We start from the raw sequence: 21,544 nt of genomic DNA on the forward strand, positions 1-21,544 counted from the left end.
TATCTGATGGATGACACATTAAACCCTCTTCTGTTTGATGAGTTGCATGCCAAGTGTAACGACCCAATTTTTCCTATTCCAAGTTCAAAAAGTCCATAAAAATGTTTGGAAATACCTTTAAAATATTCTAAAGATTTTTAGGAATTTTTGGAGTATTTTTACGTAATTTTTGGAGGTCGTTTGATATTTTTACCAAGAGGAAGAAGTTTAAAAAAAAAAAAAAAAAGGAATATGTATAAAGTGTTTTCATGCACATCCCAGGTGGAAGATTATACGACATTAAGATAACTGTCCAACAAGAATAATTTCTTCCTGATTTACCAAACGGAGCAAATCCATCAGCACAGAGACATAATCTAATATTTCTAGTCTCCTTTGCAAAATCTGGATATGTTCTATCAAAATTTTTCCACGCATCTGTATCTGATGGATGACACATTAAACCCTCTTCTGTTTGATGAGTTGCATGCCAAGTGTAACGACCCAATTTTTCCTATTCCAAGTTCAAAAAGTCCATAAAAATGTTTGGAAATACCTTTAAAATATTCTAGAGATTTTTAGGAATTTTTGGAGTATTTTTACGTAATTTTTGGAGGTCGTTTGATATTTTTACCAAGAGGAAGAAGTTTAAAAAAAAAAAAAAATCTGGATATGTTCTATCAAAATTTTTCCACGCATCTGTATCTGATGGATGACACATTAAACCCTCTTCTGTTTGATGAGTTGCATGCCAAGTGTAACGACCCAATTTTTCCTATTCCAAGTTCAAAAAGTCCATAAAAATGTTTGGAAATACCTTTAAAATATTCTAGAGATTTTTAGGAATTTTTGGAGTATTTTTACGTAATTTTTGGAGGTCGTTTGATATTTTTACCAAGAGGAAGAAGTTTAAAAAAAAAAAAAAAAGGAATATGTTACGACCCAATTTTTCCTATTCCAAGTTCAAAAAGTCCATAAAAATGTTTGGAAATACCTTTAAAATATTCTAGAGATTTTTAGGAATTTTTGGAGTATTTTTACGTAATTTTTGGAGGTCGTTTGATATTTTTACCAAGAGGAAGAAGTTTAAAAAAAAAAAAAAAAGAATATGTTAAAGCCAGGTTTTGAACCCACGACCTCAACCCGAGCCGAACCCATCCAACCAACTGATCTGCAAACGTTTTATTAATTATATATGGAATAAAATATATATAAGGTAGAAGTTAGTAATAGAGAATACTCGAAGAAAAAAAAAGATTGCAGCGAATTTTGAACCTGCAACCTGCGACTTCAAGCAAAACCGGCTCAACCAGCTGAGCTACGCAGTTTTTTGTAAATCTTATATGGTGACTATTAAATTAAAGCATAGTTGGAATCGAATTAAACCTAGGTTATAAAGGGTTAAGTGTTTTTCCCGTGACCTAATCCCATCTCTTCTCCCTTCTTCTATCCCGTGCGTGCGCCGATTCTGTCGAGCGAAGGAAAACGAAGCCCTAGCTTCGTCTCCGACGGCCGGCCGAAGGGGATTTCCACGAGCTCTTGCGGATCCGAGCTCTCCTCGTCAAGGAGAACACGCGGAAAGGAAGGAATCGCCGAGATCTTCACCTTCTCCGAACCCTAGAAGCTTTAGAGTTCTCTTCTTCGGTTGTAAGTCCAAGAACCGAAGGTGAGTTGCTTCTCACCTGCAGTAGGAGTTGCTCCGAGCTTCGATTCGCTTTCCTTGCTTTCGGATTTTACTGTGCCGAATAAGAGTTTATGCTGGAGCCTTTCTTTCTTGCTTTCTATGCTTTCGGGTCATTGTGTGCAGCCGGTTGGTTGTGCTTGCTGCCGTGAATCAAAGAAGGAAGAGGGGGGGGGTTTTGATCGGATAGGGTTTCATTGGGTTTGGCAAATAGTTAGGTTTCAATTCGGCAAGCTTGGATTACTAGGTTCAACTCAGCAGCTTAGTTTATTATGCTTCAGTTTAGCAAACTTGATTTCTTATGATTTCTCCTTGCTAATTACCATACATGAACATCCCCTTATTCTGAGTAGATAGTTTAAGAAGTTTGCTAGTTTAACAAGCGTGAATATATTCTTATTATGTTAGTATGATTAGCATTGTAGTTAGATGTTCCTTCGCAATTAACTAGCAGTAACAGCCCTCTAATTCTGGCATATAGTTCACGTGTTAGACATGCTTCAATAGTTCAATTATAACAGCCGAACAACCCTCTAATTCAGGTATGCAGTGTTAGTTTCCTTGCCATTCAATTAACATGAGTAGCTGTGTATTTAACATTTCTGCTCAATTCCTCTCTTTGCTGTTCAATTAGCATGAATAGCTTTTCAGATTGGACAGGTTTATTTCTTCGGACAGGAATAACCTATATAAGTAGAAGAAGTATGGCAGGTTTAGTTTAGCTTATGTGGCTTGCATTAGCTAGGATTAATGTAGCTGGAAGTTAGCATTCTTTTGCCCTATTTTACAGCATGTTTAGTAAGTCTAAGTTAGCTTTCTTTTGCTCTATCTTACAACATGTTTAGTAAGTCCAAGTTAGCTTTCTTTTGCTCTATTTTACAGCATGTTTAGAAAGTCCAAGTTAACTTTCTTTTGCTCTATTTTACAGCAGGTTTAGAAAGTCAAAGTTGCTTTCTTTTGCTCTATTTTATAGCATGATTAGTAAGCTCAAAGTTGTTTTCATTTGCTATTTTAATATGCATGAACAGCCATGTATTCTAGTGGAAAAATGAGAATCCTATTAAATACTTTTAGAAGTATTAACAAGTAAAAGAAAGAAAAAGAAAAGAAAGAGAAATGCCAAGGCCTTAAGTAAATCCCAAAGTCAAGATTTTAGGGATTTTTGGCACACAAGGTGTCTATTAAAATGCCAAGGCATTTAAAGAAGAAGTAATTAAGATAAAAAGTATTTTACTTTTAAAGGGCATGTACCGGACACAAGGTCCAAGGGATGGGCTCCAAGTTGCCCCTAGGCACAAGGCTTAGAAGTATCTTAGTAGTTTCGGGATTAGCTACCTCGATTCTTATTAAGAATGCGCGCAAAGTGGTACAATGCCGGGCCCAAAAGAAGTTTATTATTATTTTGAAGTATGAAAGTATAAGTTTTGAAACAAATGAAACGAGCTTCAAATCTAATCTAGAATTAGAAAGTTAGTTTTCTTGTTATTTGAAGCATGCAGTAGTAGTTTCAATTGTTTCTTTGCTACTAGATTATTCAACATGTTTAGCTTTACATGTTTAGTAGTTTTACATGATTAGTAGCTTTACATGTTTGATAGTTTTACATGTCTAGTAGTTTTACATGTTTAGTAGCTTTACATGTTTAGTATGCTTCTTTTATAGTTTCATTCTTATGAGCATGATTAACTATACATGTTTAGTATTTCAGTTAGCATGATTCCTTTGCTATATATGAACATGAGTAGTTTTACATGTTAGCATTCAGTTTTAGCATGTTTTTATTTATATACATGCATATCGAGTTTTTGTGAGTAGATAGCGCTCACTAAGCTTTATGCTTATAGACTGCACTTCCTCCTACTGCAGATAAAGGAAAGGAAAAGATTTAGCAAGGAAGGCGACAAGTTGGTGGTGATGAAGGTGTGTGATGGCTGGACTATGGAGAGATCCAGAATTAGCTGGCAAAATTGTCAAGACTTTATGTTTAATTCTTTTAGTTCCTTGAGTGTTATTATGAGTTGAGACTGTATTTAAGTTTATTCCGCACTTTACTTTTATTATTTGTGGAGTGATGTAGTTGGTTGTTTTTGCTAGAGTAGTTGCTTTGGTTATAGTGTGATTTTATTACTGCGTGGTTGTGGAAAAAATGTGTTCCAGCCGTCTGTGGCTGTGTATATATTATTTGTATTATGGATTTGGTCACCGGTACAGGGGAGATTTTGTCGAAATTTTTCGGTAGGGATTTCTCGTGGTTAAGTAGCGTACCGGTTAAGTAGAGTTAGTAGTTAAGTAACGGTCACTCTTAGAGAGTAGTAGTAGTAGTAAGAAGGGTGGTCGCTACAGTTGGTATCAGAGCAGTTTCCATTCTCCAGCATCACACATACATCAGCATCATCCTTGCCGTCTTCAAGTAAGAAAGTATTTAAATTCTTTCTTTATTGCTTTCCTTTATCATTATTTGCAGTACAGTGTAATTGCTTATGAGTGCTTAAGTAAGATAGAAGTTATTGTTTCTCCTTTCTTGATTCATACATATGTTTGTTTAGAAAGGATAGAGAAATGTTTAGAAGTACCTACTCATAGGTGTTGAAAGTCAAGTATCATGTATAAGTAAGATATATCTAGAAAGAATAGTGATAATTTTAAGTTTTCTTTTCCTCTACCTGACTTGATGTCAAGAAGAGGACGTCTTCGTACCGCTGGTATTGAGGACCGAGCTCAGGAGAACGAAGAGCCTAGAACAACTGGGCCTAATCTCTCTGAAGTTGTTGCTCAACTTCAGAGACAAGTAGCAAAGCAGTAACAAGTGATTGCCAACCTGATGACAAATCAACAGCCAACTCCTCCCATTCCCCCAACCATTAATGTGGAGATCCCAGTGGTGATTGAAGTCCCATCAGTTGCCCTGGAAGTCACCACAACACCTAGAAGACAAGAAGCATACATGATACAGTGGCTGAAACTAAAACCAGAGAGCTTCTCAGGCTACCCTGGGATGCCTAGGCTTGGTTCAAGACACTTGAGAGCACAATGGAGCTTCTTGACTGACCAGAAGTCGAGAAGGTTAAGTGTGTCTCTTTCTGCCTATCTGGAGATGTTCGTTTGTGGTGGGAGCGAGTTAAGAGTAGGAGAGTAGTCAACCAGATGAGCTGGGCTGACTTTGAGACAGAGTCTTACAAAGAGTTTTTCCGCCAACGGATCACCAATAAACATTTTGAGGAGTTTATGGAATTTAGACCTAGTGACCTACCAGTAGAAGAAACGGTCAAAAGATTCAACAGGCCATCTCCATGCATAGTCTTGGCCGTTGCTCTATCAGATGTTTCCTGTCTGCTAAGAGTGCATCAACCAAAGCAAACGAGTCATCACATGGCTCATACACCTTAGGATGGAAACAAACAAGCTGGATGTGAGCAGTTCTGGCGGACATCTTGGGTGATACCTACAAAGAGAACATGTTTTCTTACAGATTCATTGATCTTTATCATGATAAATAGAAGATCTACTCTCTGTTTGCAAAAAAGTTTCTACATTTTGCAGGTAATTGGTTATATAACATAGGAATCTTACATGTCAAGTCAATCAAAACAATTTCTGAAATTGTGTTTCTGATTTGAAAAATGAGAACAAAATGGCACAAGATGTGGTTGTATCTTATCAAAAATTGCTCAGCCCCTTGCATTCAAGGATGTAGTAGTGAGCACTAAATAGGTATGGTCAATAAGCAACCTATCTATTACCTGAGTAAATAGGCATAAAGTATGACAACATGGTGCACAGCAAAAGGATCTAAAATCTGCAAATCAAATTCCTAAGACCACAAAACATATCTCCTGAAGGTTGACCATGCTTGATAGGATGGAAGAATGAAATGAGAATGGTTCGTTCTGTCTATAATTCTATTCCAATGTTTTGATGGATAATGCAGAGGTGATCATTCCATGAATGATCTATTCCATAGTTTAAGAGGTGGAATGCTTCAATCCATCTCTATGAAACATAATATTACTTGTCATTTCAAATTTTGCAATGGAGATAAATAAGATGAGCAAATCGGAAATTTTATGCAACAGGCCTGGTGGCTTCAGCAAACCAGTCGAATGAACCAAATGGATCGTCCATTCTCATTTCTATCCACTGTATTCCCTCCTATCCTACCAAACATAATCTGACTGTCTTGATGTTTGGTCACCCAAAACAACTTGGGAGACAAGAAAAATGAAACATCAACCGAGCTACAAGAAATGGCAGTCACCTGAGGAAACGATATACTGCCACCCTACAACAAATAGAAACAATAGAGAAGAACCATTTAGCACCAAAAGAATTGAAGCAAACAGTGGTGAAACCTGGATTTTCTCAAGTGCAGGACACTAAACAAACAGGGAAATTTTCAACATAATTCCAGATAATGCAACACATATAGTTTAAGATTCAAGATTGCTAAACTTTATCATCTAAATGCAAAGCATATTCACAGGAGATAGAATTAAGAATATTGATTCCCTGCACCAATGCAAGCTTTCATCTAAAGACCATCAAAACGCACATAATGTACTGAAAAAAAAAGCATGTAGTAGGATGTGCTCGATAGGGACCTGGAACGCAAGCAGAAGTCTTTATCGACCACAGTTATCCTGAAAGCTAAAAGAACACAATTGAACAAGAGTTTAGTGTTGTAATCTAGTCTCTCAATTGGAAGAAACTTGAGGAAGGATGGCCTACTAGACTGTGACTCGGCCCGGTGTCGGCGCAAGAGAGGAGGAGAGGGTCGCACCTCTCCAGTCGCGAACAGGGAGTGACAGCGGCACTAGAAGACGTGAGCGTAGAAGCCCTGAGAAAGAATTAGTTTCGATATCCGAGGCGAGACTAAAGTGATAGAGAAGATCGAATTCATCGATCGCCGGCGCCGACGTCCGAAGCGGAGCAGCAGGAGGAGAATTGGGTCGCAACAGACGAGGAGGCGTTCGCCGCTACACGGAGGAGAAACCTAGTTACCTAGATCTGTTTTCTCATTTAGTTTCTAATAAAAAGGACCACTAATCCGGAGTGAGACTATAATTATTTTCTTAAAATAATGGAAACTTATAAGGGTGTTTTTCTAAAATATAGGGGTGTCATACCGAATATTTAAAATTGTGAAGGACTTAGATGAGAAAATAGATCTAGGTAACTAGGTTTCTCCTCCGTGTAGCGGCGAACGCCTCCTCGTCTGTTGCAACCCAATTCTCCTCCTGCTGCTCCACTTCGGACGTCGGCGCCGGCGATCGATGAATTCGATCTTCTCTATCACTTTAGTCTCGCCTCGGATATCGAAACTAATTCTTTCTCAGGGCTTCTACGCTCACGTCTTCTAGTGCCGCTGTCACTCCCTGTTCGCGACTGGAGAGGCGCGACCCTCTCCTCCTCTCTTGCGTCGACACCGGGCCGAGTCACAGTCTAGTAGGCCACCTTCCTCAAGTTTCTTCCAATTGAGAGACTAGATTACAACACTAAACTCTTGTTCAATGTTGTTCTTTTAGCTTTCAGGATAACTGTGGTCGATAAAGACTTCTGCTTGCGTTCCAGGTCCCTATCGAGCACATCCTACTACATGCTCTTTTTTTCAGTACATTATGTGCGTTTTGATGGTCTTTAGATGAAAGCTTGCATTGGTGCAGGGAATCAATATTCTTAATTCTATCTCCTGTGAATATGCTTTGCATTTAGATGATACAGTTTAGCCGGCCAGGCAGCGGCCAGCCACACGCCGGCCATGCAGCGGCCTGCCGGCGGCCAGACAGGGACTGCCGGAGGCGCCGCCGCTGCCATGCCGGAGACCTTGAGCAGGACGTAGACGACGGAGGCGGAGCCGCAGACGGCGGCGACGCCGAGGTACGCCCCCCGGCTCCCGCCGCACGCTAGAAAAGCACCTGAAGATCCAGGCGATCTACCCGGAGATCAAGCGATCGTCGGTCGGAGAGGTGGCCGAAACCTGGAAATCGCAGGGAAGGGGGAACGGGGGAGAGAGAGGGGAAAGATAGGAGGGAAGGGAAAAAGTATCGGGTAAGTTTTAGATCTAGGGTTTATTAGGAACAAATATATTTTGTTCCCAAATTCGTTCCTAAGTTTGGGACGAATCCATGGATTTGTCCCAAATTTTGGGACAAATTATGGATTCGTCCCAAAATCTGGGACGAATTCAAAAATTTGTCCCAGAATTTAAATTTTTTTAAATAAAAAATGAATAAAATCAAAAGAGATAAATACGAACGTAGAGACATCGGAATTTGATGAAACAAGTTTCTATGTGCTCGTCTCGTTGTCCTGATCGTAAATCTATCAATAAAAATATTTTTTACCAAATATATATATATATATATTTGGAATTTTTTAATCCTAATTTGACCTAATTTGGTGTTAAAAATTCAAATCACTGAAAATAATAATTAAAAATTATGGATGATGACGTATTTACGATCAGCTCAACGATATGAATGTATAGAAACTTGTTTCATCAAATTCCGAGGTCTCTAGGTCCATATTTAAGCCTTACGTGTTTCATTTTATTTATTTAAAAATATTTTTAGGTTTGGGACGAATTCTGGATTCGTCCCAAATTTTGGGACGAATCCTGAAATTCTTCCCAAAGTTTGGGACGAATCTCTGGATTCGTCCCAAAAATTTAATTATTTTTTTAAAAAACAACAAACTTGGACGGCTTAAATACGGACCTAGAGACATCGGAATTTGATGAAATAAGTTTCTATGCATTCGTATCGTTGAGTTGATCGTAAATACGTCATCATCCATAATTTTTAATTATTATTTTCAGTGATTTGAATTTTTAACACCAAATTAGATCAATTTGGGATTAAAAAATTCCAAAAATATATATATTTGGTAAAAAATATTTATATTGATAGATTTATTATCAGGACAACGATACGAGTGCATAGGAACTTGTTTCATCAAATTATGATATCTCTATGTAGATATTTTTTAAAACATCTATAGATTGATACTAACTAAAAATGTGTTGTGTACTGAACGGTTGTAAATTAGTGTTCGAAAACTTAAATATGGACCTAGAGACCTCGTAGTTTGATGAAACAAGTTTCTATGCATTCGTATCGTTGAGCTGATCGTAAATACGTCATCATCCATAATTTTTAATTATTATTTTCAGTGATTTGAATTTTTAACACCAAATTAGATCAATTTGGGATTAAAAAATTCCAAAAATATATATATTTGGTAAAAAATATTTTTATTGATAGATTTACGATCAGGACAATGAGACGAGCACATAGAAACTTGTTTCATCAAATTCCGATGTCTCTAGGTCCGTATTTAAGCCGTCCAAGTTTGTTGTTTTTTAAAAAAATAATTAAATTTTTGGGACGAATCTAGAGATTCGTCCCAAACCTAAAAATATTTTTAAATAAATAAAATGAAACATGTAAGGCTTAAATATGGACCTAGAGACCTCGGAATTTGATGAAACAAGTTTCTATACATTCATATCGTTGAGCTGATCGTAAATACGTCATCATCCATAATTTTTAATTATTATTTTCAGTGATTTGAATTTTTAACACCAAATTAGGTCAAATTAGGATTAAAAAATTCCAAATATATATATATATATATATATTTGGTAAAAAATATTTTTATTGATAGATTTATAGGGGTGTCAATTCGGGTGGGTCGGGTCGGGTTGGGTCGGGTTGAGTTTTTTTTTTTTAACCCAACCCGAACCCGAGTTCAACCCAAAACACCTCAACCCGAACCCGACCAACCCGATCAACCCGAACCCGACCCATATAACCCGAAAATCCGATTCAAAACGACTTTTTTGGGCTATTTTCCCTATAATTCTTCACTTTTATCTCAATATTCCATCATTATCATACAAACATGATATTAATATACATAAAAACATCTAAATTTTTAAAATAAAATTTGATTTAACTCTAAAAAAACCCACAAAACCCTATATTTAAGCCAACCCGGGTCAACCCGGGTCAACCCGAACCCAACCCGACCCAACCCGAAATTTTTTTACTCTCCAACCCTCCAACCCGAACCCGAAAATGCCCAACCCGAACCCGATTTTTTTCGGGTCGACTCGGGTTGGGTCGTCGGGTCGGGTTCATTTTTGACACCCCTATAGATTTACGATCAGGACAACGAGACGAGCACATAGAAACTTGTTTCATCAAATTCCGATATCTCTACGTCCGTATTTATCCCTTTTGATTTTATTCATTTTTTATTTAAAAAAATTTAAATTCTGGGACAAATTTTTGAATTCGTCCCAGATTTTGGGACGAATCCATAATTTGTCCCAAAATTTGGGACAATTCCATGGATTCGTCCCAAACTTAGGAACGAATTTGGGAACAAAATATATTTGTTCCTAATAAACCCTAGATCTAAAACTCACCCGATACTTTTTCCCTTCCCTCCTATCTTTCCCCTCTCTCTCCCCCGTTCCCCCTTCCCTGCGATTTCCAGGTTTCGGCCACCTCTCCGACCGACGATCGCTTGATCTCCGGGTAAGCACTCTGCCCTCGGATCTCTCCCTCTCGCCGTCGTAGGGCTGCTTGTCAGCGCTGCCTGGCCGCCGCCGGGAGCTACCTGGCCGTCGCATGGCCGCCGCGCGCCAGGCGCGTGCATGGCCGCCGCGCGCCAGGCGCGTGCTGGCCGCCGCCGCCAGCCGCGTGCATGGCCGGCGGCGGCAGCCGCTGCCTGGCTGCCGGCGCCAAGCCCTGCCTGGCCTCCGGCAGGCCCTACATGGCCTCCTGCAGGTCCTGCCTGGACTGCCGCCTCCGGCAGTCCCTATCTGGCCGCCGGCAGGCCGCTGCATGGCCGGCATGTGGCTGGCCGCTGCCTGGCCGGCTAAACTGTATCATCTAAATGCAAAGCATATTCACAGGAGATAGAATTAAGAATATTGATTCCCTGCACCAATGCAAGCTTTCATCTAAAGACCATCAAAATGCACATAATGTACTGAAAAAAAGAGCATGTAGTAGGATGTGCTCGATAGGGACTTGGAACGCAAGCAGAAGTCTTTATCGACCACAGTTATCCTGAAAGCTAAAAGAACAACATTGAACAAGAGTTTAGTGTTGTAATCTAGTCTTTCAATTGGAAGAAACTTGAGGAAGGGTGGCCTACTAGACTGTGACTCGGCCCGGTGTCGACGCAAGAGAGGAGGAGAGGGTCGCGCCTCTCCAGTCGCGAACAGGGAGTGACAGCGGCACTAGATTAGAACACTAAACTCTTGTTCAATGTTGTTCTTTTAGCTTTCAGGATAACTATGGTCGATAAAGACTTCTGCTTGCATTCCAGGTCCCTATCGAGCACATCCTACTACATGCTTTTTTTTTCAGTACATTATGTGCGTTTTGATGGTCTTTAGATGAAAGCTTGCATTGGTGCAGGGAATCAATATTCTTAATTCTATCTCCTGTGAATATGCTTTGCATTTAGATGATACAGTTTAGCAATCTTGAATCTTAAACTATATGTGTTGCATTATCTGGAATTATGTTGAAAATTTCCCTGTTTGTTTAGTGTCCTGCACTTGAGAAAATCCAGGTTTCACCACTGTTTGCTTCAATTCTTTTGGTGCTAAATGGTTCTTCTCTATTGTTTCTATTTGTTGTAGGGTGGCAGTATATCGTTTCCTCAGGTGACTGCCATTTCTTGTAGCTCGGTTGATGTTTCATTTTTCTTGTCTCCCAAGTTGTTTTGGGTGACCAAACATCAAGACAGTCAGATTATGTTTGGTAGGATAGGAGGGAATACAGTGGATAGAAATGAGAATGGACGATTCATTTGGTTCATTTGACTGGTTTGCTGAAGCCACCAGGCCTGTTGCATAAAATTTTCGATTTGCTCATCTTATTTATCTCCATTGCAAAATTTGAAATGACAAGTAATATTATGTTTCATAGAGATGGATTGAAGCATTTCACCTCTTAAACTATGGAATAGATCATTCATGGAATGATCACCTCTGCATTATCCATCAAAACATTGGAATAGAATTATAGACAGAACGAACCATTCTCATTTCATTCTTCCATCCTATCAAGCATGGTCAACCTTCAGGAGATATGTTTTGTGGTCTTAGGAATTTGATTTGCAGATTTTAGATCCTTTTGCTGTGCACCATGTTGTCATATTTTATGCCTATTTACTCAGGTAATAGATAGGTTGCTTATTGACCATACCTATTTAGTGCTCACTACTACATCCTTGAATGCAAGGGGCTGAGCAATTTTTGATAAGATACAACCACATCTTGTGCCATTTTGTTCTCATTTTTCAAATCAGAAACACATTTTCAGAATTTGTTTTGATTGACTTGACATGTAAGGTTCCTATGTTATATAACCAATTACTTGCAAAGTGTAGAAACTTTTTTGGAAACAGAGAGTAGATCTTCTATTTATCATGATAAAGATCAATGAATCTGTAAGAAAACATGTTCTCTTTGTAGGTATCACCCACGATGTCCGCCAGAACTGCTCACATCCAGCTTGTTCGTTTCCATCCTGAGGTGTATGAGCCATGTGATGACTCGTTTGCTTTGGTTGATGCACTCTTAGCAGACAGGAAACATCTGATAGAGCAACGGCCAAGACTATGCATGGAGGTGGGCTGTGGTAGTGGCTATGTAATCTCTTCTCTGGCCATCATGCTCAGTGAACTTGGCAATGGAGTTAATTACTTCGCTACAGACATTAACCAAGATGCAGCTGAAGCAACCCGGGCAACGCTGGAAGCTCATGGATTGCATGCTGAAATTGTTGTTACTGATATTGCTTCTGGTCTTCAAAAAAACCTTGCCGGCATGGTTGATGTGGTTGTTGTAAATCCTCCCTATGTGCCAACTTCTGAAGAAGAGATTGGTTGCAAGGGGATCACTGCTTCATGGGCTGGAGGATATAGCGGTCGCAGTGTCATCGACAGGATCCTTCCTGTTGCTGACGAACTTTTATCTCAGAAAGGTTGGTTATATATGGTCACCCTAACCGCAAATAACCCATCACAGATATGCCGCTTGATGAAACAAAAGGGGTATGCATCACGTATTATTGTGCAGAGGTCCACTGAAGAAGAAAGCCTTCACGTCATCAAATTTTGGCGGGATGTTGCTCCTGATCGAAGCAAAGGTTCTGATTCTTGGTTCTCCCAATTTCCTCTTAAATCTTTCTGGCAAAATAGTGAAAGTAATGACTGAGTTTGCTTTGAGGGAAAAACACTCCTGACAGAATCGTTAACTCAGAACAGTCTAGTTCAGCTCACTGATAGAGCCCTCCGAATAGATTTGAAGGTCATATACCTGTTATCAAGTTAGTAGCCTTTTGCAAGAATTTCAGGCAAATTGTCTATGAATTGTCAACTTAAACACTACTATATTTGAACATGACCTGTCATTAATCACCTGCTTATCGTTTTTGCTGATGTTTACCTACCGACTTATCGTTTTTGCCGGTGCTTACAGACTGGTCTAGTAGTGTTTCACTAGAGTTTACAGGCAAACTGTCTTGAAAATGGTCTTTGCAATGATTTGTGAGCCTGTTTAAGAAGCATAACAGTGTGGAATTTGATTCACTGGACTTTCTCTAGTGTTTGATTCTTAGCTCTGTTTGAGAATACTCTGTGTTTGTTTTTATTTTCTAATATTTGATGAAATGTAAAGTCTTGTTCAAATAGATTTTTTTTGAAGTAGATTAATAGACTCATATTAATTAAACTATTTTAAAAAATAATATTTAGAAAAATTTAATAAATCTTTTAGAATTAATTTGCATGTTAATTTGTTATTAACTATTTGTATTTTTTTTTACATGGTCTAACTATTTGTAAATTTAGGGGTGTTTCGTTGATGAGTTTGGGAACGAGGGAATAGAATGATAGTAAAAGATAATGTTTGCATTGTGGGTTTGATAATAATAATTTGGAAATGATTTTTAGATTTATGGGAATCAACCAAATCCATATAAATAGGTGAGTTTCATTTGGAGGCGGATCTTTGTATTGGTGGGGGGCAATGGGCCTCCACCTATTAACAGGTGGGGGTCATTACCTCCCATTAGGGGTGAGCATTCGGTCAAAATCGAACCGATCGAACCAAATAGATCGAAAATCGAATAAATCGAATTTTTTTTCAACCAATCGAATCGAACGAATTTTCCTATGAAATCGAACCGACCGAATCGATAAAATATCGGTTAATTCAATTTTCGATCGAATTAACCCAATTTTAAAATCCTATTCGATTTTACCTTAAAAAAAAGATTTTATTTAATTAATTATATTTTAAAATAAAAATTAATTAAAATAATATTCTTATTCAGTTTAATCGAATTAAAAAAAATTTAAAACTGAAACGTAACCGAATTAATCGAAAACCAAATCAAAATTTTAAAAATAAACTGAAAATCGAATTAACCGAATCGAATTTCTAAATTCGGTTGGTTCGATTCGGTTAATTCAGTTTTTTTGAATTTTTGCTCACCCCTACCTTCCACCAATTCCCTTGTCCCGGTTTAAGAGCGGACTAGGACCGAGATAAAGGGATTAGAGAATTTGGTCTGATTTCATTTTCATTTTCATTTCATCTTACTATTAAATTCATATCGATACTCATTTCCATAATTTAATTAAACGTCAGATCATATAATATTACTATTAATATATATGTGGATCATATAATATAATGGACCTTTTCATTTTATTAGAATGACACGGTCAGAATCGCTCGACTCACTGATCCAAGAGAACCGACGCGGTTCTGAGTGCCGAGTCAAGATACCGATCCGGGTCAAGTTCTCAGTTCGCTCCCTATCCACAGCGAACTCGCCCTACGCCCTGCTCCGAGTCAACGCGCGAGGACGAGGCGAGGTGACGAGCGGCGAGACGACGACGCCGCCGGAACGGGAAGATGAAGCCCCCGCCGGGGTGGCAGGGACCTCGCTAGAACTTCGGCGGTGCTCGATCTGCACTCTTTTTGCTAATTCCAACCCGTCGGGTCTCCGAGTCCCATTTCTCGTCTAGCCTTTATTCACTTAAGACTCTGCTTTCTGTTTGCTAGGGTTCGTTCGTTGGATTTGTTGCTAAATAGTTGTTTTTGAACCTCCCATGAAATATTTTGATTTGAAAAAGTTATTTTTGGTTTCTTCTTTACCTTCGTGGATGCTCGAGCAAGAAGGTAATTGCTGACTGGACCTGGAGTTTAAATACATTTCCACTTGCATATCCTACTGTAGTTCAGTAAGACCAGTGGTTACAGCTCTATAGTTTGTGCTCTAATCTTTCATGGTGATTTCACGTAATTGGGAAAAAGAAACAACTTCAATTTCATAAGTGGAACAGTCTGCAATGCTCTGCAAGGGAGGATTTTAATGGATGTTTTCAGTAACAAACCTGAATATCTGAATTGCTGCCCAATTAACTGCAGCTGCTTCTGGCATCTCCTAATGTTTACTTCATGTAAAATTGAGAAGATACATTTATGTAATGAGAGAAAATTTTTTGGTAGAAGTTAAAGATTTAGGAAGGATTAGTGTTGGTCCATTTCAGATTTGAACTTGTTTTGGTTATCAATGTATATATTACCAGAGGGAGTTAAACAACCATTTAGCATTGTAGCAGTTCATAGGAGTAGGTACCCTGGAATCCATCTGCATTTGTATTCTTGTGATTAATGTTCAAGAATACTAGTTTATTCCATAATGTTGCCAAATGTTTCATAGATGGTTGCTGCCTAGAGTACAGATGTGAGTGGAATTGTAGCAAAAATGATTGTTCATGTCATTCTACATACTTTAAGTTTGACCATTATTTGTAGGGGGTGTAAACGAGCCAAGCTGTGAGCTATTCCGGTCTCGGTTCGAAAACAAATTTGTTCGATTAAGTTAACGAGCCGAGCTTGAGCCTGATTTCAAGCTCAAAAACATTATCGAGCCAAGCTCGAGCCTAACAGAATTTGGTTCGTGAGCTCGCAAACATGTTCGTTTAGAGGCTTGCAAACGTGTTCATTAAGAGGTTCGTGAACATATTCGTTAAAAGACTCGTTTATGTATATATTACATGAATTATAAATATTATATATTAACGAGCCGAGTTCGAACTAAGCTCATTTAACTTTTAAACAAGTTGTTTTCAAACCAGAGTTCGAACTAAGCTCGTTTAACTTTTAAATGAGTGATTTTCGAACTGAGCTCGAGTCGTTCATGAACTATATAATTTCATTACGAGCCGAGCTCGACCTCGAGCTTAAGAATTAAAGCTCAAATCGAACTCTAGCCGAGCTTGAGCTTAGATAAAACGAACCGAGCTCAAGGCTCTTACTGTTCGCTCGGATTGGTTCGATTACACCCCTAATTATTTGTCAACAAACTCGAAAGGTTGCACCAAGCATACTAAGTTGCCCTCTGCTTAGAAAAGCACCAAGAATACTAAGAGGATACAGTACTTGCATTTGGTTAATGTTTATTACTGCACAGTGAGGAGATAATTAACAGCATAATTCATATCAACAAGGTTTTTACTTTCCCTCTAGCAAAGCAATGCAGTGAGTTAGTGATTGTTGATTCACACTCGATATTTGATTTGTGTTTATTAAGCATGGCAGCAGTGGTGATTTTTCAGTGATCAGGTTGTTCTGAATCAATTGCCATGGGGTACTCTAGCTATGGGCAGAATTCAGAAACGATACTTGGACCAGATGTTGGAATTATTCTTCTGGCTAATGTTCTACATTTGAGTTTAGGAGAATATCAAGTTTGACCATAATGTTATTTAGCTTCTGAATGCATACGAATGCATCTGAGACTATTAAATTTGCAAGTTAACAATTCAATAATTTTCTTAATCAAGTAAAAATTATCAAGAGGATGGTTAGTTATTCAACGTGTTGAGTTTGCAGATCTTTGCATCTCATACTTTTTATGCCATTTAACATGCTGAGTCTGCAGTTATTTGATTTTTTGATTGTCAGATACTTGCCAATTAAACATTTGTTTTGAAAATCATGTTGCAGCTAACACTGAACATTTCAGTGATCATTAGAGATCAAACAATTGTGCACTATGTATCATTACCATTCAAGTAGCAGACAATTGATTGTAGTCTAATACTTTTTTTTCCCTTATGATTTGAAATAGAAATATCTTTTCAGAAGAAATTGCTGCTTCTGCTGCTGCTGTTTTCACTTTCAAATTTCAAAATGTCAGTTCTAGCAGAGTTACTGAATAATAGTCTGATTTGTAACTTACTGTGGAAGGTCCTCAATGCTACGTGATGTGTTGCGGATATAGTGATGTGCATTAGCAAAACTACCTTGTGGATGTGCAATGAAAGCTCCATGCCTATCAGTAGGATGCTAAAGTTATAGAAAAGTTCATGTTCTTTATGCAAATCTGGATTATTGGTGCATGCATTGGAGTATTCCAGAACTAAGTTGTGTTTGCTGCATCCAAAGGACACACGGAAATGCCTTCATTATCATAGGTAAGGTAAAGATCTGATTCCCGTACTTTGTAAGACTTGCATAAATATAGAAAAACCAGAAATGTTAAAATCAATAACAGTTTGTTTGCTTCCTCTGATGCCAGGACATTGATCTACTTTGTGTTTTCCTAAGAAGGCTGAATCAGAAGTTTCTAAAATGGTTGAAGAAATTGCTTCCCTTCGATCATCAGGCTTCACTGACCCTGGTTGGGAACATGGGTCTGCGCAAGATGATAGAAGGAAAAAAGTGATGTGCAACTACTGTGGAAAAGTAGTTAGTGGAGGAATCTATCGTTTGAAACAACATTTGGCTAGAATATCAGGTGAAGTTACATACTGCAAGAAGGCTCCTGAAGATGTATTCATAAAAATGAAAGAAAACCTAGAGAGCTATAAGTCGTACAGAAAAAGACAATTAGAAGACAAAGTACAGTCTTCTTTTGATTTACACATGAAGCATGAGGATGAAGAGGATCAAGGTTATATGCAGAAGGGAAGGGAAACTAGAAAATCTAGAAGCTTAGTAACAAGTATTGCACCTCTTAAATCATTAGGTTATATTGATCCTGGATGGGAACATGGTATTGCACTGGATGAAAAGAAAAAGAAAGTGAAATGCAATTATTGTGGAAAAATAGTTAGCGGTGGAATAAATCGTTTTAAACAGCATTTAGCCAAAATTCCAGGGGAAGTTGCATACTGTAAGATGGCACCGGAGGAAGTATATCTTAAGATGAAAGATAATATGAAATGGCATCGTACTGGAAAGAGGCAAAAACCTGAAACCAAGGAAATTGCTGCTCCCTATATAGATTCTGAGAATGAGGATGAGCGTGCAAATGACAGGATCAGCGTAATCCATACAGTTGATGATCAAGATGTTTCTACCACTAAAACCATAAAGACAAGATCCAGGAAGAGGTCATCTGGAAATGGTATAAGTGATGAAGAAATACAGCCGAAACAGATGGCTCCCGATCCTTTGCTTTTGAACGCACAAAACATTTGCTACCCACTATCCTACAAGCTATCAAAACAAAAAAGAAGCTCCAACAAAAGAGTTCGTAAAGAAGTTCTTTCTGCAATTTGCAGATTTTTCTACTATGCTGCAATACCTTTCAATGTTGCCAACTCTCCATACTTCCATAAGATGCTGGAATTAGTTAGTCGACAAGGAAATGGATTTAGCAGCCCCACAAGCAGACTAATTTCAGGTCGAGCTCTCCAAGATGAAATTCAAAATACAAAAGAATTTCTTGCAGAGATTAAGGCTTCTTGGGCTACTACTGGTTGCAGTATTATGGCAGATAGTTGGAAGGATGTGCAGGGAAAGACAACAATCTCCTTCCTTGTATCTTGCCCGAGAGGAATGTATTTCATGTCCTCTGTCGATGCTTCTGACTCAATAAAAGATGTGAAATTCCTTTTTAAATTACTGGACAAGGTGGTAGAGGAGGTTGGCGAGGGGAGCGTGGTACAGGTACTAAATTGTTCTACTGCATTTAATTCCTGAAATAGACAGAAACCTCTTTCTAATGTCTTTAAGATTTGTTTCTCTACTGAGCTATGATTCGTGATTCATGCTTTAGATATAAACGTTTACAGGTAATTACAGAAAATACTGCATGCTATAAAGCCGCTGGAAAGCTGCTAGAAGAGAAGAGAAAAACTATATTTTGGACACCTTGTGCTTCTTACTGCCTCAATCAAATTCTAGAGGATTTTACAAAGATAAAATGGGTTAGCGAGTGCCTTGAGAAAGGCCAAAAGATTACCAGGCTCATTTACAACCACACTTGGCTGTTACATTTAATGAAAAAAGAATACACAGCTGGGAAGGAACTTCTTAGACCCTCTATTACAAAGTTCGCTACCAGCTTTCTTACTTTGCAATCATTGCTCGACCAGCGGACTGCTCTAGAAAGAATGTTACACTCTGCCAAATGGATTAGTTCCCAAGTAGCCAAATCAGATGAGGGAAAGGAAGTAGAGAAGATCATCTCTACCTCTAAGTTTTGGAAGAAAATGCAATATGTATGTAAGTCTGTCAGCCCTGTTGTCCAATTGCTCATCAGAGTTGGGACTAGTGATAGCTTCTCCATGCCATCGATCTATAATGACATCTTCCGAGCAAAGCTTGCTATTAGATCAGTTCATGCTGATGACGAACAGAAGTATGGCCCATTTTGGGGTGCTATTGATAACCATTGGAATTCTTCATTTCATCACCCTCTCTATGTTGCAGCATATTTCCTTAATCCGTCATGTCGGTACCGTCCAGATTTCATGGCGGTAACATATAACAATGTCGATCTAATTCCTCACTTTAAGATACTCTTTTGATTCTCTATTCTTTGACCATATGCAGATTCCAGAGGTTATCCGTGGCTTAAATGAATGCATAACACGGTTGGAACCAGACACTGGGAAGAGAATTTCTGCTGCTGCACAGGTACTTGAGTTCTGCTTTGATATAATTGAAACCCTTCTTTATTAAAGAAAAACTCTCTCTAATCCTTATTGACTTTTCTTTTCTCCAAATAATGTTCTACGTCGCAGATCTCTGACTTTGTTTATTCAAAAGCTGATTTCGGGACCAACTTGGCTTTAAGCACGAGAATGGACCTAGACCCAGGTATTCTACTATTCTTTTAGCATCTACTAGTTCAGTGTTGACAATATCTTACTATCTTTAGGTATAAACGGGTTCTGTTTTTTTTCCTACTTTTGGTTTTTTTATAGCTGCTTGGTGGCAACAACACGGCATAAACTGCCTTGAGCTACAGCATATCGCCATTCGCATATTAAGCCAGTCTTGTACGTCCGTCGGTTGCGAGCACAACTGGAGCACATTTGATACCATTCAAAGTACAAGGCACAGCCAGTTTGCTCAAAAGAAGCTGAATGATTTTGCCTTTGTCCACTACAACTTACGCCTCAGGGAGCGCGAGAGGCGCACTAAAAGATCGATCGATGAGTCTGTATCCCTCGACGGTGTCTTCCTTGAAGATCTCTTGGATAACTGGATTGTGGATGTCGATCAACCAGCTTCGCATGAATATGAGGTACGCCGCTATCTTCCTGTATCACTAATGTTTTTGTATCCCTTGATCAACTTCTTTTACAATGTTCATAGGATGTTCTTTATCATGAGGTGGAAGAAATCAGTCAGAATGAGAACATCAATGGAGAGCCAAATATTGCAGAACTATTCCAGACATCAAGTGCTCTTCCTGCTGGAGATGGAGTTGCATCAGATGAAGATGATGCTGGCCTTGATTTCCTTGAGGACAATTTGAATGATTAGTGTGTAGCAACCACATAACTGTAAAAAAAAATGGTAGATGGTAGATGAACATAATTAGCAAATAGGATTATTGGGAATTACTGAACAGCAAGTCCAATAATGTAGTTTCATGAAATATATGAATTGATTGGTAGAGTACCACATTAGTCTTTTTGAAAATTTATTTTCTAAGGTTTACCGTCTTCATCGATTCTGCGCATGGTTATTGGGGGAACATGAGAAAGGTAGCGTAGCAACTAATAAAACAAACCATCTAAAAAAACTTATTTAAACGTCGCCTGAGAGATTCGAACTCTCGCGGGGAAACCCCATGTACTTAGCAGGCACACGCCTTAACCACTCGGCCAAAGCGACGGTTGTTGATTTCTATCTTTACAATTTTCCTAGATAATGTTTCATTCTAATATTTAAGGAAATTAATACTCGAGAACAATTATATATATATATATATTCTCGCAGAAGGCACTTCCTCACGTGAGAAGAGCCCAAGTGCATAGCCCAAGCATGTCGCCCGAAGCTAACAAATTCGTATATATATATATATATATATATATTTATTTATTTAACGATGCTAGACCCACCAATAAATAATCAAAATATCTAAAATTCGAATCTTAGTTGTAAAACATTTTATGGGATTGGTCTAAAAATACTGACCTTCTAAATTATCTATATCAAAATTAGTCGAATATATTTTTTAAATTTACTTGATGAATAAAATACGAGATGGGTATATATATATTTTATGCATCCAAATTTCGTTTTTAGGCAAAATTGAAAAACTTAAGTCATCATCCAGCCATCACTTTTCATCTGTTTCCAACCTAACAAAATTGAAGAAGGCCCACATAATTGTTTTGCTTCATGAGTTATGCAGAAATCAATGTGAATATGATGTGTGTCGTTGAAAGTCATATGTGCAATTGATTAATTGAGCTTCTTGTCTTCCTGATTGGTCGGTCAATATATCTTCCTTTTTTTAATAAAAATATTTTTTTTACTTTATTAATTTTTAAATATTTTTTATTTTATTATAATAAATTTACCATCCTCTATTTTTT

The 21,544-nt window shown here is 38.2% G+C and overlaps 2 protein-coding genes and 1 non-coding gene across 10 annotated transcripts; 2 read left to right on the forward strand and 1 right to left on the reverse strand.

Annotated features, from left to right (window-relative positions):
* The first annotated feature begins 1,408 nt into the window (after positions 1–1,408).
* Positions 1,409–13,123, forward strand: LOC121995800 (methyltransferase N6AMT1-like). Of its 2 annotated transcripts, none has more exons than XM_042549576.1 (2): positions 1,409–1,645; positions 12,156–13,123. In XM_042549576.1, exon 2 carries the CDS (start codon positions 12,168–12,170, stop codon positions 12,897–12,899), a length of 732 nt encoding a protein of 243 aa, XP_042405510.1. In that variant the 5' UTR covers positions 1,409–1,645; positions 12,156–12,167; the 3' UTR covers positions 12,900–13,123. The 2 variants fall into 2 exon arrangements, with proteins under 2 accessions (XP_042405510.1, XP_042405511.1); XM_042549577.1 differs by lacking the exon at positions 1,409–1,645 and adding an exon at positions 10,564–10,999.
* A 1,305-nt stretch (positions 13,124–14,428) lies between these two features.
* Positions 14,429–20,646, forward strand: LOC121995798. Of its 7 annotated transcripts, none has more exons than XM_042549571.1 (8): positions 14,429–14,757; positions 16,950–17,181; positions 17,281–18,656; positions 18,782–19,468; positions 19,545–19,628; positions 19,736–19,811; positions 19,919–20,241; positions 20,313–20,646. In XM_042549571.1, the coding sequence occupies exons 3-8, from the start codon at positions 17,334–17,336 to the stop codon at positions 20,481–20,483; spliced, it is 2,664 nt and encodes an 887-aa protein (XP_042405505.1). In that variant the 5' UTR covers positions 14,429–14,757; positions 16,950–17,181; positions 17,281–17,333; the 3' UTR covers positions 20,484–20,646. The 7 variants fall into 7 exon arrangements, with proteins under 7 accessions (XP_042405505.1, XP_042405507.1, XP_042405508.1 ...); XM_042549573.1 differs by having other exon boundaries at positions 14,429–14,688; XM_042549574.1 differs by having other exon boundaries at positions 14,429–14,652; positions 16,831–17,181.
* A 109-nt stretch (positions 20,647–20,755) lies between these two features.
* On the reverse strand, positions 20,756–20,837 carry TRNAS-GCU. Its single transcript has one exon. It is a non-coding gene; the product is annotated as a tRNA-Ser (tRNA).
* Between the last annotated feature and the right edge of the window lie 707 nt (positions 20,838–21,544).

This window comes from Zingiber officinale, chromosome 6A (assembly GCF_018446385.1).
Source record: "Zingiber officinale cultivar Zhangliang chromosome 6A, Zo_v1.1, whole genome shotgun sequence".
NCBI lineage: Eukaryota > Viridiplantae > Streptophyta > Magnoliopsida > Zingiberales > Zingiberaceae > Zingiber > Zingiber officinale.